The sequence below is a fragment of the Procambarus clarkii genome, chromosome 22 (genome assembly GCF_040958095.1).
Source record: "Procambarus clarkii isolate CNS0578487 chromosome 22, FALCON_Pclarkii_2.0, whole genome shotgun sequence".
In the NCBI taxonomy this organism is placed as follows: Eukaryota; Metazoa; Arthropoda; class Malacostraca; order Decapoda; family Cambaridae; genus Procambarus; species Procambarus clarkii.
Genome location: NC_091171.1, coordinates 1,667,505 through 1,686,353, shown reverse-complemented (window position 1 = coordinate 1,686,353; position 18,849 = coordinate 1,667,505). Strand labels below are relative to the sequence as shown.

General features: G+C 43.3%; 1 protein-coding gene across 1 annotated transcript; it reads right to left on the bottom strand.

The window, feature by feature from the left end:
* Window positions 1-450: 450 nt before the first annotated feature.
* LOC138367597 (uncharacterized) lies at window positions 451-17,691 on the bottom strand. Its single transcript, XM_069329315.1, has 3 exons — window positions 17,548-17,691; window positions 2,029-2,760; window positions 451-879 (listed from the first exon to the last, which is right to left on the bottom strand). The coding sequence occupies exons 1-3, from the start codon at window positions 17,689-17,691 to the stop codon at window positions 451-453; spliced, it is 1,305 nt and encodes a 434-aa protein (XP_069185416.1).
* Window positions 17,692-18,849: the final 1,158 nt, after the last annotated feature.

The following is an 18,849-nucleotide window of genomic DNA, read 5'->3' as shown; positions in this document are numbered from 1 at the left end:
GGGTGTTAAGGGCAGGAGAGGGGCTTCTACCCATCTGTCCAGGCTTCATCATCCACCTACGAAACATGTGCATCTTTCCACAGTTATGTTGACTTCGTTAACATTTCTTACATGTTATGAGGTCCAATGCGCTATCAGGTTGTTTATAACAATAATAACCTCAGGTTGTGAAGTATCAAACTTCGTAAACTGCTTAATAAATGAATAACCGCCAAAGCTGTTACAAGATGTACAGGTTTCGTAATTAAGTGCGTAAATACTTGATGAAACAAGGCTCTGATCGATATTTTCAGTCGATAGACAGAGGCATATTTGTGTATGGTGAGGCAGTGAGAAATTGCAGCACTGTATTATATACAAGAGAGTTGATGTAATACATTGATATTTACAGAGAAGAACGATATATGGTTCACATAAATTTATATACGAACAAGTATTGTAAATTTTTATTTACGAAAACATGTTCAATATAACAATGAATTGTTTATATTCTGTTGTGTAGAATAGGACCTGACACCTCAGGTCAGTGTAGGTGAGGTGGGTGATGATCAGGTCAGTGTAGGTGAGGTGGGTGATGATCAGGTCAGTGTAGGTGAGGTGGGTGATGATCAGGTCAGTGTAGGTGAGGTGGGTGATGATCAGGTCAGTGTAGGTGAGGTGGGTGATGATCTGGTCAGTGTAGGTGAGGTGGGTGATGATCAGGTCAGTGTAGGTGAGGTGGGTGATGATCTGGTCAGTGTAGGTGAGGTGGGTGATGATCAGGTCAGTGTAGGTGAGGTGGGTGATGATCTGGTCAGTGTAGGTGAGGTGGGTGATGATCAGGTCAGTGTAGGTGAGGTGGGTGATGATCAGGTCAGTGTAGGTGAGGTGGGTGATGATCTGGTCAGTGTTGGTGAGGTGGGTGATGATCAGGTCAGTGTAGGTGAGGTGGGTGATGATCAGGTCAGTGTTGGTGAGGTGGGTGATGATCAGGTCAGTGTAGGTGAGGTGGGTGATGATCTGGTCAGTGTTGGTGAGGTGGGTGATGATCAGGTCAGTGTAGGTGAGGTGGGTGATGATCAGGTCAGTGTAGGTGAGGTGGGTGATGATCTGGTCAGTGTAGGTGAGGTGGGTGATGATCTGGTCAGTGTAGGTGAGGTGGGTGATGATCAGGTCAGTGTAGGTGAGGTGGGTGATGATCTGGTCAGTGTAGGTGAGGTGGGTGATGATCAAGTCAGTGTAGGTGAGGTGGGTGATGATCTGGTCAGTGTAGGTGAGGTGGGTGATGATCTGGTCAGTGTAGGTGAGGTGGGTGATGATCAGGTCAGTGTAGGTGAGGTGGGTGATGATCTGGTCAGTGTAGGTGAGGTGGGTGATGATCAGGTCAGTGTAGGTGAGGTGGGTGATGATCAGGTCAGTGTAGGTGTGGTGGGTGATGATCTGGTCAGTGTAGGTGAGGTGGGTGATGATCTGGTCAGTGTAGGTGAGGTGGGTGATGATCAGGTCAGTGTAGGTGAGGTGGGTGATGATCTGGTCAGTGTAGGTGAGGTGGGTGATGATCTGGTCAGTGTAGGTGAGGTGGGTGATGATCTGGTCAGTGTAGGTGAGGTGGGTGATGATCAGGTCAGTGTAGGTGAGGTGGGTGATGATCAGGTCAGTGTAGGTGAGGTGGGTGATGATCTGGTCAGTGTTGGTGAGGTGGGTGATGATCTGGTCAGTGTAGGTGAGGTGGGTGATGATCAGGTCAGTGTTGGTGAGGTGGGTGATGATCAGGTCAGTGTAGGTGAGGTGGGTGATGATCAGGTCAGTGTAGGTGAGGTGGGTGATGATCTGGTCAGTGTAGGTGAGGTGGGTGATGGTCTGGTCAGTGTAGGTGAGGTGGGTGATGATCAGGTCAGTGTAGGTGAGGTGGGTGATGATCTGGTCAGTGTAGGTGAGGTGGGTGATGATCAGGTCAGTGTAGGTGAGGTGGGTGATGATCAGGTCAGTGTAGGTGAGGTGGGTGATGATCTGGTCAGTGTAGGTGAGGTGGGTGATGATCTGGTCAGCGTAGGTGAGGTGGGTGATGATCAGGTCAGTGTAGGTGAGGTGGGTGATGATCTGGTCAGTGTAGGTGAGGTGGGTGATGATCTGGTCAGTGTAGGTGAGGTGGGTGATGATCTGGTCAGTGTAGGTGAGGTGGGTGATGATCAGGTCAGTGTAGGTGAGGTGGGTGATGATCAGGTCAGTGTAGGTGAGGTGGGTGATGATCTGGTCAGTGTAGGTGAGGTGGGTGATGATCTGGTCAGTGTAGGTGAGGTGGGTGATGATCTGGTCAGTGTAGGTGAGGTGGGTGATGATCTGGTCAGTGTAGGTGAGGTGGGTGATGATCTGGTCAGTGTAGGTGAGGTGGGTGATGATCTGGTCAGTGTAGGTGAGGTGGGTGATGATCTGGTCAGTGTAGGTGAGGTGGGTGATGATCTGGTCGGTGTAGGTGAGGTGGGTGATGATCTGGTCAGTGTAGGTGAGGTGGGTGATGATCTGGTCAGTGTAGGTGAGGTGGGTGATGATCAGGTCAGTGTAGGTGAGGTGGGTGATGATCTGGTCAGTGTAGGTGAGGTGGGTGATGATCAGGTCAGTGTAGGTGAGGTGGGTGATGATCAGGTCAGTGTAGGTGAGGTGGGTGATGATCTGGTCAGTGTCGGTGAGGTGGGTGATGATCTGGTCAGTGTAGGTGAGGTGGGTGATGATCTGGTCAGTGTAGGTGAGGTGGGTGATGATCTGGTCAGTGTGGGAACCAACCTGTGAGATTTATATTTATTTAATTTACATGAATTTATATAGAATTTATATTTATGTTAAATTGTATACTTCGATAGCAATTGGTATGATGATAAGTGGACTGTATTTCTGCAATAATCTCACAAATCGATCCTCTACACATTACGGGGGGTTTGTATTGAATTTATATATATGTAGCCAATCAAACTACAGTATTAACTACACATTATTGTACATTGAAGAGGTTCCTTATCTTATTGTACAGCAGGCCTTAGTGCACCAGGTATAACCAGGATGTAGACACCAAATTTTCCTCGTGTGAGGTAGCTTCCATCACCCTGGTAACTGATGCACAAAGCATGCTTCCTCGTCTTGACCTGTCAAAAGGGCGCTAGCTGTAAAGCCAGAATCCTAATATATGACAGCTATATCAGAGAAAACACTGTACAAGGAACCATAACGACCTAGGCTTAATTACCTTGTTTGAGTCGATCATTCGTGTTCTAACCGGTCGCCCTATCTACTGACATTAATGGCCAAAAATGATTAGATAAATGGGTTTCGGAAAGACACTTCCCTTGAGATTGATGACAGCGTGTTGATGATGGCAGATCACTACTCTGATCTTCCATAACACTTAGTCCAAGAGAATTTATAGGAGCCGTAATTCGCTTCACGACTCTGTGGTCTTAAACAATAACAATGGCTGACCACTCCCCCCTCACTGACTCTACTGGCCTACATTGTCCAGATGACAGTAAGTGATAGAAGGGTCACATTTACTCTGTTTTAATTCTGATAATTAAGTTAATTTATATGAGATGTTTTTATGATGGTAAAGTCCAAAGACTAATGTATTTAAGAATAATTCCCACCATAATAGGTGGTGAATTTATAAGAGTATGTGGTACTGATATCCCGTTTTCTATAGACGGAAATTCCACTACAAGTTACATTTTCTATGGGTTAACTTGTTTATACAACACAGCAATATTATCTGCCTGTATGATATTATTAAATGGTGGATTTTCCGACAGTCAGTGTAGGTGAGGTGGGTGATGACTAGGTCAGTGTAGGTGAGGTGGGTGATGATCAGGTCAGTGTTGGTGAGGTGGGCAATGATCAGGTCAGTGTTGGTGAGGTGGGTGATGACCAGGTCAGTGTTGGTGAGGTGGGTGATGATCAGGTCAGTGTTGGTGAGGTTGGTGATGATCAGGTCAGTGTAGGTGAGGTGGGTGATGATCAGGTCAGTGTAGGTGAGGTGGGTGATGATCAGGTCAATGTTGGTGAGGCGGGTGATGACCAGGTCAGTGTAGGTGAGGCGGGTGATTACCAGGTCAGTGTTGGTGAGGTGGGTGATGACCAGGTCAGTGTTGGTGAGGTGGGGGATGATCAGGTCAGTGTTGGTGAGGTTGGTGATGATCTGGTTAGTGTAGGTGAGGTGGGTGATGATCAGGTCAGTGTAGGTGAGGTGGGTGATGATCAGGTCAGTGTAGGTGAGGTGGGTGATGATCTGGTCAGTGTTGGTGAGGTGGGTGATGATCAGGTCAGTGTAGGTGAGGTGGGTGATGATCAGGTCAGTGTTGGTGAGGTGGGTGATGATCAGGTCAGTGTAGGTGAGGTGGGTGATGATCTGGTCAGTGTTGGTGAGGTGGGTGATGATCAGGTCAGTGTAGGTGAGGTGGGTGATGATCAGGTCAGTGTAGGTGAGGTGGGTGATGATCAGGTCAGTGTAGGTGAGGTGGGTGATGATCAGGTCAGTGTAGGTGAGGTGGGTGATGATCAGGTCAGTGTAGGTGAGGTGGGTGATGATCAGGTCAGTGTAGGTGAGGTGGGTGATGATCTGGTCAGTGTAGGTGAGGTGGGTGATGATCTGGTCAGTGTAGGTGAGGTGGGTGATGATCAGGTCAGTGTAGGTGAGGTGGGTGATGATCTGGTCAGTGTAGGTGAGGTGGGTGATGATCAGGTCAGTGTAGGTGAGGTGGGTGATGATCTGGTCAGTGTAGGTGAGGTGGGTGATGATCTGGTCAGTGTAGGTGAGGTGGGTGATGATCAGGTCAGTGTAGGTGAGGTGGGTGATGATCTGGTCAGTGTAGGTGAGGTGGGTGATGATCAGGTCAGTGTAGGTGAGGTGGGTGATGATCAGGTCAGTGTAGGTGAGGTGGGTGATGATCTGGTCAGTGTAGGTGAGGTGGGTGATGATCTGGTCAGTGTAGGTGAGGTGGGTGATGATCAGGTCAGTGTAGGTGAGGTGGGTGATGATCTGGTCAGTGTAGGTGAGGTGGGTGATGATCTGGTCAGTGTAGGTGAGGTGGGTGATGATCTGGTCAGTGTAGGTGAGGTGGGTGATGATCAGGTCAGTGTAGGTGAGGTGGGTGATGATCAGGTCAGTGTAGGTGAGGTGGGTGATGATCTGGTCAGTGTAGGTGAGGTGGGTGATGATCTGGTCAGTGTAGGTGAGGTGGGTGATGATCTGGTCAGTGTAGGTGAGGTGGGTGATGATCTGGTCAGTGTAGGTGAGGTGGGTGATGATCTGGTCAGTGTAGGTGAGGTGGGTGATGATCTGGTCAGTGTAGGTGAGGTGGGTGATGATCTGGTCAGTGTAGGTGAGGTGGGTGATGATCTGGTCAGTGTAGGTGAGGTGGGTGAAGATCTGGTCAGTGTAGGTGAGGTGGGTGATGATCAGGTCAGTGTAGGTGAGGTGGGTGATGATCTGGTCAGTGTAGGTGAGGTGGGTGATGATCAGGTCAGTGTAGGTGAGGTGGGTGATGATCAGGTCAGTGTAGGTGAGGTGGGTGATGATCTGGTCAGTGTAGGTGAGGTGGGTGATGATCTGGTCAGTGTAGGTGAGGTGGGTGATGATCTGGTCAGTGTAGGTGAGGTGGGTGATGATCTGGTCAGTGTAGGTGAGGTGGGTGATGATCTGGTCAGTGTGGGAACCAACCTGTGAGATTTATATTTATTTAATTTACATGAATTTATATAGAATTTATATTTATGTTAAATTGTATACTTCGATAGCAATTGGTATGATGATAAGTGGACTGTATTTCTGCAATTATCTCACAAATCGATCCTCTACACATTACGGGGGGTTTGTATTGAATTTATATATATGCAGCCAATCAAACTACAGTATTAACTACACATTATTGTACATTGAAGAGGTTCCTTATCTTATTGTACAGCAGGCCTTAGTCCACCAGGTATAACCAGGATGTAGACACCAAATTTTCCTCGTGTGAGGTAGCTTCCATCACCCTGGTAACTGATGCACAAAGCATGCTTCCTCGTCTTGACCTGTCAAAAGGGCGCTAGCTGTAAAGCCAGAATCCTAATATATGACAGCTATATCAGAGAAAACACTGTACAAGGAACCATAACGACCTAGGCTTAATTACCTTGTTTGAGTCGATCATTCGTGTTCTAACCGGTCGCCCTATCTACTGACATTAATGGCCAAAAATGATTAGATAAATGGGTTTCGGAAAGACACTTCCCTTGAGATTGATGACAGCGTGTTGATGATGGCAGATCACTACTCTGATCTTCCATAACACTTAGTCCAAGAGAATTTATAGGAGCCGTAATTCGCTCCACGACTCTGTGGTCTTAAACAATAACAATGGCTGACCACTCCCCCCTCACTGACTCTACTGGCCTACATTGTCCAGATGACAGTAAGTGATAGAAGGGTCACATTTACTCTGTTTTAATTCTGATAATTAAGTTAATTTATATGAGATGTTTTTATGATGGTAAAGTCCAAAGACTAATGTATTTAAGAATAATTCCCACCATAATAGGTGGTGAATTTATAATAGTATGTGGTACTGATATCCCGTTTTCTATAGACGGAAATTCCACTACAAGTTACATTTTCTATGGGTTAACTTGTTTATACAACACAGCAATATTATCTGCCTGTATGATATTATTAAATGGTGGATTTTCCGACAGTCAGTGTAGGTGAGGTGGGTGATGACTAGGTCAGTGTAGGTGAGGTGGGTGATGATCAGGTCAGTGTTGGTGAGGTGGGCAATGATCAGGTCAGTGTTGGTGAGGTGGGTGATGACCAGGTCAGTGTTGGTGAGGTGGGTGATGATCAGGTCAGTGTTGGTGAGGTTGGTGATGATCAGGTCAGTGTAGGTGAGGTGGGTGATGATCAGGTCAGTGTAGGTGAGGTGGGTGATGATCAGGTCAATGTTGGTGAGGCGGGTGATGACCAGGTCAGTGTAGGTGAGGCGGGTGATTACCAGGTCAGTGTTGGTGAGGTGGGTGGTGACCAGGTCAGTGTTGGTGAGGTGGGTGATGATCAGGTCAGTGTTGGTGAGGTTGGTTATGATCAGGTCAGTGTAGGTGAGGTGGGTGATGATCAGGTCAATGTTGGTGAGGTGGGTGATGACCAGGTCAGTGTAGGTGAGGCGGGTGATGACCAGGTCAGTGTTGGTAAGGTGGGTGATGACCAAGTCAGTATAGGTGAGATGGGTGATGACCACATCATTGTAGGTGAGATGGGTGATGACCACATCAGTGTAGGTGAGATGGGTGATGACAAGGACAGTATGGGCGAGAAAGGTGATGAATGTGTCAGTGTAGGTTTTACGATATCGACACCATCGTCGAAGTGTAGAGTGGCGATTTCAGCACCATCTATGGGTCTGTACTCCAATTCCCCTTAAATTTATTGCAACTCGGACAACGCCATCTGTTGGTGGTGGCGTGGCAGCGATAATTGGCTCCAGTTTCCTGCCTCAGTCAGAATGTGAGGTCGATGATGACGACCTCTGGTGGGTGGCGTATCAAGATCAGCGCCATCTAGGTTGTGGCTGAAAGCACAATATCATTTCCCCGGTGGACGAGTGTTATACCAGAATTACACAGTGAACTGTCCATCTGGTTAATGACGTTTTTATGTCCACAGAGGTAACATATGGAGGTGATTGGGCTGACAAGGTCAGTTCACCTTGGGCAATTCACGAACTCCTAGCTTGGTCTTGCGAGAGGACTAAATAGCCGCCGTCGATTCGAGCAGTGTGTGTTAGCTGCTGATATATGTAGCGTTTTAAGGATCGACGTACCTGGGATTCGCTTGTAAGAGTTAAGGAAGACAGTGATATGTCTATTGTGAAGTGCTCCTAGCAAGCTGGTAGAGGCTTCTGCCAGGGTGTTAGCTACGAGTGTATGTTAGTTTGGGACCCCCTGTCACCATGTTGCTGAAGCCCTTTGCCAGTGAGTATCTGGAGAGTGAAGGTCGGGTGTTGTGATACTGTGTGGGTGGACTGGCCCATGTCCTGAGTGAAAGAGGCACTTTGTACATAAGTATAGTAATAATCTATTATAATTATATATATATATATATATATATATATATATATATATATATATATATATATATATATATATATATATACAGTGATATCTGTATATATCTCAAAAAAAAAAAAAAAAAAAAAAAAAAAATATATATATATATATATATAAAATGCGAATAAGCCTGAATGGTCCCCCAGGACTATATGCGACTGAAAACTCACACCCCAGAAGTGACTCGAACCCATACTCCCAGGGGCAACGCAACTGGTATCTACAGGACGCCTTGATCCGCTTGACCATCACGACCGGACAAAAGGAAGTGATAGCCGAAGCTATTTGAACCACTTCCCCGCCGGCACTCGGATGGTAATCTTGGGCATAGCATTTTATCAAATCACCTCATTCTTTGGGGCACACGTGAGGAACACAAATGCGAACAAGCCTGAATGGTACCCAGGACTATAGTCATATATATAGTGTTTTCACTATATATATGACTGTTTTTTCAGTCTAATATATATATATAATATATATGTATATATATATATAATTAGACTGAAAAAAGTCATATACATAGTGAAAACACTATATATATGACTATAGTCCTGGGAACCATTCAAGCTTGTTCGCATATTATATATATATAAATATATATATATATAAATATAAATATATATATATATAAATATATATAAATATATATATATAAATATATATATATATATTATATATATATATAAATATATATATATATATATAAATATATATATATATATATATATATATATATAAATATATATATATATATATATATATATATAAATATATATATATATATATATATATATATATGTCGTACCTAATAGCCAGAATGCACTGCTCAGCCTACTATGCAAGGCCCGATTTGCCTAATAAGCCAAGTTATCCTGAATTAATATATTTTTTTCAAATTTTTTGAAAATTTGAAAAAAAATTTGAAAATGACCGAACCTAACCAACCCTACCTAACCTAACCAAACCTATCTTTATAGGTTAGGTTTGGTTAGGTAGCCGAAAAAGTTAGGTTAGGTTAGGTTAGGTAGGTTAGGTAGTCGAAAAACAATTAATTCATGAAAACTTGGCTTATTAGGCAAATCGGGCCTTGAATAGTAGGCCAAAAAGTGAGTTCTGGCTACTAGGTACGACATATATATTTATATATATATATATATATATATATATTTATATATATATATATATATTTATATATATATATATATATATATATTTATATATATATATATTTATATATATATATATATATATATATATATATATATATATATATATATATTATATATATATATATATATATATATATATATATATATATATATATATATATATATATTTATATATATATATATTTATATATATATATATATATATATATATATTTATATGAATGAAAACTCAATGGTCAAGCGGATTAAGGCGCCCTGTAGTTACCAGTTGCGTTGCTTCTGGGAGTATGGGTTCGAGTCACTTCTGGGGTGTGAGTTTTCATTCGCATATAGTCCTGGGGACCATTCAGGCTTGTTCGCATTTGTGTTCCTCACGTGTGCCCCAAAGAATGAGGTGATTTGGTGAAATGCTATGCCCAAGATTACCATCCGAGTTGCCGTCGGGGAAGTGGCTCAAATAGCCTCGGCTATCACTTCCTTTTGACGGCCGTGATGGTCAAGCGGATTAAGGCGCCCTGTAGTTACCAGTTGCGTTGCTTCTGGGAGTATGGGTTCGAGTCACTTCTGGGGTGTGAGTTTTCATTCGCATATAGTCCTGGGGACCATTCAGGCTTGTTCGCATATATTTATATATATATATATATTTATATATATATATATATATATATATTATATATATATATATATATTATATATATATATATATATATATATATATTTATATATATATATATTTATATATATATATAAAATATATATATATATTTATATATATATATATATATATATATATATATATATATATATATATATATAAATATATATATATATAAATATATATATATATATATATATATATATATATATATATAAATATATATATATATATACCTAGTAGCCAGAACGCACCTCTCAGCCTACTATGCAAGGCCCGATTTGCCTAATAAGCCAAGTTTTCATGAATTAATATATTTTCTCTAAATTTTTTCTTATGAAATGATAAAGCAACCCATTTCATTATGTAAGAGGTCAATTTTTTTTTATTGGAGTTAAAATTAACGTAGATATATGACCGAACCTAACCAACCCTACCTAACCTAACCTAACCTATCTTTATAGGTTAGGTTAGGTTAGGTAGCCGAAAAAGTTAGGTTAGGTTAGGTTAGGTAGGTTAGGTAGTCGAAAAGCAATTAATTCATGAAAACTTGGCTTATTAGGCAAATCGGGCCTTGCATAGTAGGCTGAGAAGTGCGTTCTGGCTACTAGGTACGACATATATATATATATTTATATATATATATATATATATATATATATATATATATATATATATATATATATATATATATATATATATATATATATATGTCGTACCTAGTAGCCAGAACTCACTTTTTGGCCTACTATTCAAGGCCCGATTTGCCTAATAAGCCAAGTTTTACTGAATTAATATATTTTCTTTAATTTTTTTCTTATGAAATGATAAAGCTACCCATTTCATTACGCATGACGTCAATTTTTTTTTATTGAAGTTAAAATTAACGTAGATATATGACCGAACCTAACCAACCCTACCTAACCTAACCTAACCTATCTTTATAGGTTAGGTTTGGTTAGGTAGCCGAAAAAGTTAGGTTAGGTTAGGTTAGGTAGGTTAGGTAGTCGAAAAACAATTAATTCATGAAAACTTGGCTTATTAGGCAAATCGGGCCTTGCATAGTAGGCTGAGAAGTGCGTTCTGGCTACTAGGTACGACATATATATATATATGTCGTACCTAGTAGCCAGAACGCACTTCTCAGCCTACTATGCAAGGCCCAATTTGCCTAATAAGTCAAGTTTTCATGAATTAATTGTTTTTCGACTACCTAACCTACCTAACCTAACCTAACCTAACTTTTTCAGCTACCTAACCTAACCTAACCTATAAAGATAGGTTAGGTTAGGTTTGGTAGGGTTGGTTAGGTTCGGTCATATATCTACGTTAATTTTAACTCCAATGAAAAAAAATTGACCTCATACAAAATGAAATGGGTAGCTTTATCATTTCATAAGAAAAAAATTAGAGAAAATATATTAATTCATGAAAACTTGGCTTATTAGGCAAATCGGGCCTTGCATAGTAGGCTGAGAAGTGCGTTCTGGCTACTAGGTACGACATATATATATATATATATATATATATATATATATATATATATATATATATATATATATATATATATATATATATAACTGAAAACTCACACCCCAGAAGTGACTCGAACCCATACTCCCAGGAGCAACGCAACTGGTATGTACAAGACGCCTTAATCCACTTGACCATCACGACCGGACATAATGAGGTGATAGCCGAGGCTATATGAACTTGTTCGCATTTGTGTTCCTCACGTGTGCCCCAAAGAATGAGGTGATTTGGTAAAATGCTATGCCCAAGATTACTATCCGAGTGCCGGCGGTGGGGTGGTTCAAATAGCCTCGGCTATCACCTCATTATGTCCGGTCGTGATGGTCAAGTGGATTAAGGCGTCTTGTACATACCAGATGCGTTGCTCCTAGGAGTATGGGTTCGAGTCACTTCTGGGGTGTGAGTTTTCAGTTATATATAGATTAGTTATTGAGTTGAGTGATTAGATTGAATTAGATTGAGTCAGTCTGGTGTTGACAAAGGCTTTAACAAAGCCGAAACGTTCACCTCATTTCATATTTCTTTGTGGATTTTCCGCATATATATATATATATATATATATATATATATATATATATATATATATATATATATATATATATATAAAATTGGAGAAGGTGTATATATATTGGTGAAGGAATTGTCTTGCTTCCCCCCCCCCCCTATTTATGCATTGCATAACCACTTGACACAGCCTATTCTCAAAGGCTTACCACCGACTTGGGGTGGGTTATAGAAAGGAGGTTATAACCTCAAGAAACCGGTTGGGTTCTATGTAACAGTAGGCAAGAAGGGTGATGGCTGTGTGGGTTGTATGTGCGCCCTGCCAGCCTCGCCCCTGGGGGCGCTACTGAGCAAGGGTCGTCTTGCACAATTAATTATAATAATCACCTGAATCTTGAGACGATCTGAGTAAAAATATTGGATTTAGGTCCCTTCTAACTGGGTTATTTAATTAAGAACAGCCAGGTAGTGGTTAATTTCCAGCTGGCCGCAGTGGCAACCATCGTGGTGAATTTGGTTAATTATACAGACTGTAGTATATAGGATGTTAGAGAGCTTCCACTTATAGCAGCTAGGCTATTAGTCCCACCACCACCCCTCTCAACCACCCGCCCCTCACCACCACCACCCATATTCACTGTCACCGCTGCCGCCCACCGCTGTCGCCCACCACTGGTTCCCACCGCTGCCGCCCACCACTGTCGCCCACCGCTGCCGCCCACCACTGGTGCCCACCACTGCCGCCCACAAGTTCTCTTAACCTGCCGAGGAAGGTATCGACCTAAGGTGAGCAAGAGTGATGCAGAGGTATTTTTAGCGAGGAGCTGAGACGGTGTGTGATGGCTGGTGACCTCCGCCCTGCCACCGCCTTGCCACCGCCCTGCCGCCGCCCTGCCACCACCCTGCCGCCGCCCTGCCGTCTCCCTGCCGCCGCCCTACCCCCACCCTGCCCCCACCCTGCCCCCACCCTGCCACCGCCCTGCCACCGCCCTGCCACCATCCAGCCCCCGCCTTGCCACCGCCCTGCACCACCCTGCTGCCGCCCTGCTACCACTCTCCCGCCGCCCTGTCGCCGCCCTGTGTTATGATCCCAGGTAGCCGAAAAACGAGTCTCCCCTTTGAGAATTATTCTATCAAGCCTGACCTGATTGGAAGGTCCAGGAAACATAGAGGTGAAGATACAGATGTGAAGTAATTAGTCGGATTTAATGGACAATTTGAGATTATGGGCAGTATATAAGAAAATAGATAAATGACTGGTTAGGAGATGTGGATAATTTGCTGGAGGCGTGAGGCTCGCTTCTGGAGGGCTTTGACCTTACTTGAGCACCAAACATTGCAAGGGAAAGCCGCGCTCCGTCTGAGCTCCCGTCAGAAAGGAACCCCTAATGATATATCTCCAAGAGAAGAGAAGTGTGCAGACGTGCCAGCTATGGAATTGAGCTGGGAACGTTGTGGTCTCAATTCCTGGACGGCGAGGAGTGTTTATTAAGCTGCCCAGAGACATTATAGTGGGCCGTGGGAGTGCCCTGACCAGCCTCAGTCAGAGGGAGGAGCGCCCTCGACCAGACAATCTGTGGTAAGCACGATTTAAGCCAGTTCATTGTGATTGCTTGTAGTTGGTCGTGTGCCCAGCGACAGTAGCAATGTTTATTGATAAGTTAGAAATGTTTTGGTAAGGCAGGAAGCCTAAATGAGAGGACGGAGATGAGAGAGACAGCTGGAGGAACGAGCAGCGTGTCCTCTCCTGTCGACAGCCTGAAGCCAACTGAGGGAGCCCAGCTCCTGACCGCAGAGGACCCTCCCAGAGTGAGTGAGGCCCGCCGGGCGAGGTGGAGCATGGACCAGCCCAAAACGGGGGAGTCCACTCTCATAGTATGTAGAGAGCAGATAGATGTAGGAGGCAAACATATTGTGTGATTATTTTTGTTTGTGTTTAAGGGGAAACATTTTTATTGGCGTGTCAATGGGTTGCAGGTTTGTCTTTGGGGAAGAAGTTGCTGAGAACTTCGAAGCCAGCACAGAGGGAGTAGTTGATGAGACTCCAAGGTAGTGGAGGAGAGGACCTCGAGCTGTGAGGAGAAGCAGTGAAGAGGAGTGTCATGAGCTTCTGTAGAGGTGGTGAAGCACCATAGTTGCTCGAAGAAAACTTCATGGTGTAGCAGCCAGGAGAGCTGTGGAGGACCCTGGTAGAAGTAGTGAGGCACCGTAGTTGTTCAAGGAAACTTCATGGTGTAGCAGCCTGGAGGAGCTGCAGAGGATCCTGATAGAAACCCGGAAAAACCTGAAGAGATCAGGGTAGTGAACTTCCAGATGTGGAAGGGAAGTTCTAAATGATCACTTGTAGGGAGTTGATAGTGTTTGTCTTTAGCGTGTAAGACACAGTGAAAGGCGAGTGATAGTTTGCCATTTTTGTACCAAGAAGTTTAAACTGAAGTATAGAGTTACAGACGTAGGCTGGATTACCTACAGATGTATGTGTTCTAGGACTGATAGGGTGATCGATTGATCATTGTCGTGTATCAAGGAACATTTATACTGATATATATATGGTATTGCATTTAATGCTGATTTTCCTTGTACATGTTTATAGATATATTCTCTCGCTGATAGTGCAACATTGTAGTATAAGACTTGATCTACTTGAAGAGGTAGATAGTATCAGGTGGTGAATCAGAAGATAAAATACCACTTGATAAGCTGATGATAGAATTCTGATGATGTTGGAGTGCAACCTGATTGTAATAGTATAGAGTATAGGATTCATTATTATTATATGTGTGTATGTGCTTTATCCAGTAAATGTATTCCAATTTGCTGGTGTTTGCCCTTGTCCTAGTGAGGCTTCCCAGGAAATAGTAAAGAAAGAGAGAGAGAAAGAAAGAACCAAGAACCACCGCTGTGGACAGGGTAGGACGGAAAACTAGTAAGTCAAAGGGGACTGAGATCATATCACATAAGGAGAGAGTGGGGAGTCACAGCGGCTCGAGTGGGTGTGTGCACGTGACAACGAGGCTGAGTGTTGGAGCCACATCCCCTAAATGTGTGACATTGAGCCCCTCTCCAAGAGCCAGAAGTGCCCAAGGTGATCTCCTGGTAAATTATAAGCACTCTACCGAGTTGTGGGTTGGGTTGTCCATAAAGAAGGATTAACGACGACAACACCACCAACCCACACTATAATACCTGCCAACCCAAACTAATGTACTCAAACATAGAAAGGGATTACAAACAAACGTGCGGAAAGAGCACAGGAGTTAAACCAAGATGTAATAGCACTCACTGAAACAAAATGGAATCTCAACATGGATACTAAAAGGAGCTGAAGCACTGCGCCTGCCACTCTCAATGGTGTTTAACGAGTTACCAGTAACAGAACTGCCAAAAATTTGAAAGACTGCTAATGTTGTCCTGATATACAAGAAGCGAGACAAAACAGGAGTGTACTGAACTACAGGACAGTTTCCCCTAACTTGTATACCATGCAAGGTGATGGTGACAATCGTGTGAAATAAACTAGTGGAAAATCTGGAGCAAAATAACTTTGCAACACACCACCAGCATGGGTTCAGAAATGGCAAATCTTGCCTCACAGGATTAATAGAATTATATGACCAAGCGACCAAAATTATGCAAAAAATCAGAAGGGTGGACAGCCTGCATATTTTAAGGTTTTATGGCCAGAAAGTCTTTGACACGGTACTCCATGGGAGACATGTAGATAAACTGAAGATGCAGGCAGGAATAAAAGGGAAGGTACTTCAGTGGATAACTGAAGTACTTAAGCAACAGAAGACAGAGTCATTGTGAGAGGTGAGGTCTTGAAGTGGCGATACGTCACTATTGGAGTCCGAGAGTGTTCAGTCCTAGGATGTATACTGTTTCTGATATATGTAAGCGATCTCCCAGGTGGTGAATAGAATCGTTCCTCTCAATGTTTGTAGATGATGCAAAAATTATGTGGAGAATTGACACCGAGGAATATAATAAGAGGCAACAAGATGACCTAGACAAACTGAAAGAATGGTCCAACATGTGGCTACTAAAGATCAACGCAATAAATGTAAAGTGATGAAACTAGGTGGAAGAAACAGAAGGCCAGAAAGCCTTCCAGAAAGGAAAGAAAGATCTATCAGTTGACACACACACCGAACCCGTCTCCTGAAGCCCACATCAAAAGAATATCAGCGGCGTATACGAGGCTGGCTAACATCAGAACTGCATTAAAAAAATTTGTCCCCCTCCCTTTCCGGCTGGTGGTTGTGATGGGGCTTAGTGGGCGGCTGCCGGAGTGTGATGCTCCGTGGGACAGTCCTCTGTCCTTTTTCCTCTACCTCATGTTTCATATTTCCTCTCCACTTCTTATCCTTTTGTAGTGTTCCTTCCAGCCAACTTTGTGTCGTTCTTGAATATTCTTGTCTTGTGAGAAATTCCCACAACAATCATATATTTTAATAAAATGTGAATAAATGTTGATGTATAGTAATAAGTTAAGTTTAAATAAATGTTATAGTCATGAAAGAAACAACGAAAATGACGAATTTGTGGCAGAAAACGGGGGTTAATATCCCCTGCGTCGTCAACATCTCGTTCTCAGAACGTTTGTGGCTAATATAAAATATAAATCCCCAGTCTCAGAACTGGTAATATAGCAAAATCCATCATCTAAAAAAATATTTGTATTCCAAAACAATATGAAATTATAAATAAGCCTCCCTACCCTTCTCAATAAAATTAGCACCTCGACATGAGGCGCGAGGAGGGCGGGAGACACGCCATTAATGCACTAGACGAGAGAGTTAACACATCGTGTGGTACTGGTGCCTACATACTGAGGCTACACACTGGTCATTTACTCCTGCAAGTCCCAGAACACGACCTGACTTACAACACAGAAACGGTCACTATTTGTTGCCAAGACTAAGGAAAATAGTGTTCGTTTTTTTCTATTACAGTACATAATTTTTGGCCATTTATTTGTTTCTAGGATTATATCGTTACACTGCAGGACACCACCGCCGCAAGGCTAAGAATCCTTAATTATAACCAAATCTCATTCATGTATTACAGTTGAATTATATTGGTAGTAGATATATGTCACGATGTAACATTTTCACAGGTAATTTGTGAGCACGAGAACTCTAGTTGAGCTGCACCGTCCAATGACTAAACGGCCGCCATTAATACGGGTCCAGGACGGACTTGTTGCATGTTGGACCAGCTTACACTCTGCAAATCAGCTAAGATAGTTGGAAATTACACTAACATATCTTAGTCTAGATTAAACAATTAGTACTTTAGGTACATCGTTTAATTACGGGGAGATTAAAATAATATAAAACGCCCCAGGATGTGTGAAGGGAAGTTTACTGGTGATAATAAATCATAAAAATACAGTCCACTCACAAGTAATGAATAAGTAATAAATACAGTTAAATACAGTCCATCATAAATAAATCATCAGTAGATTTTCCCCACAGTACATCTGTTTTGACGCCGGGTGTTTGGGGAGGCGCACTCTCTCACCCGTGGAACTGTAGTACCTTACGTGGTCGAGCGGGGACTTGTATGTCAAACCTTGCCTTCGTTGCTGAGCCCGATCTCGACGAACTGAAGGTGACGTTTGCAGGGTGTATATCCACGATGCTCCCCTGAGGGAGGAGCCGTCTTGTTGGGTGTCCAATCCCCAACATGGATCCATGGTGGGTACAGTCGCTTCATCGTGGACAGAACTCTATTCCTGTTCTTTTCTATGCAGATATCTGACCCTCATTCAACTTAAACTAGTGGGGCGAGCGACCAAGCAACCGAGTCCGACTGTGATGGAAGGCCGGGTTCTCTAACCCCCACTACATTGAGCCCAGGCCAAGCTGGTTCTCTGACTCTCCCAACTGATTCTCTCTGCTCCCCTTCCACCTCCCTGGGAGGGTTGAGCTCCGAGCCCCCAGTGGTGGCCACCTCATCACCTGGAGTGACTCCTCTTGGTGTGACAACTGCACCTTTTATCCCCCCCCCCCTCCCTCCCCCGCCCTTTTTACTGGGGGTGCTCGGCACTGTCACTTCCACACTCGCACGATTCCTTCCTAATCTATTACATTTCAAGATTCGTTTGGATCTGCTAAGTCTATTTTGATCTCAGATTGATCCTATGCATCCTTGTTATGGCCACTATGGGTCGCAACCGGGTTCCTGATCGATGACCCAAAGTACTAGTATCAGACCCCAAGTCAGTAGTGGCTTTCAAGGAGCAGCTAGGTAATGCAAGCAATAAAATGGGGGGAGCTGAAATGAACACAACACTTCATCCTTCATCAATATATTCACTTATTACCACTTTCCATCACCTTAAATAGAAAAATAGAAAATTAAATAATATTACTACACGTGGATATTTCCATATGTCGCTCTCACATAGGACACTGAGCACTCCTCGATACTAACACGATACAGCCTTTGTCAACTTCTGTGTTTCCTCAACCCACAGTACCGTCCTCAACCAGTACTGGGAAACACCAAACGAGTCTACCCTTGCCATGGGCCAGCCTACCGACAGGATCACTGGGTGCCTCTTGTGAATACCCACAATCACTCTCCAGCCAAGTGCTGGCAGAGAACTTCAGCCACGCGCTGACGGGGACACTACAGGGACAAATACAGGGGTCGCTAACCCCTGGAAGGAGCCTCTAGCGGTGGGCTAGTAACGCTCCTCAATAGCTCCTCACTGTCGGTCGTCTCTTCCTCTAGCCAGTTCCGGGATACACCGAATTCTTCCACTGCTACTCCACTAGCAGAAAGCAGATACCACACAGTTCCTCTTCAGTGGCGGCTCACTTAGTCGTCAAGCAGAATTAAGTAGAGGGAGATTAGACTGCCCAGGGT

Bases quoted from the DNA above. Each gene is read 5' to 3' on its own strand.
- LOC138367597 (XM_069329315.1), bottom strand. From the start codon at position 17,691: ATGAAGCGACTGTACCCACCATGGATCCATGTTGGGGATTGGACACCC. The intron at 2,761-17,547 runs GTTTGACATACA...TAAATCTCACAG, and splicing joins GGCTCAGCAACGAAGGCAAG to GTTGGTTCCCACACTGACCA. The intron at 880-2,028 runs GCTGACCAGATC...AACACTGACCAG, and splicing joins TCATCACCCACCTCACCTAC to ATCATCACCCACCTCACCTA.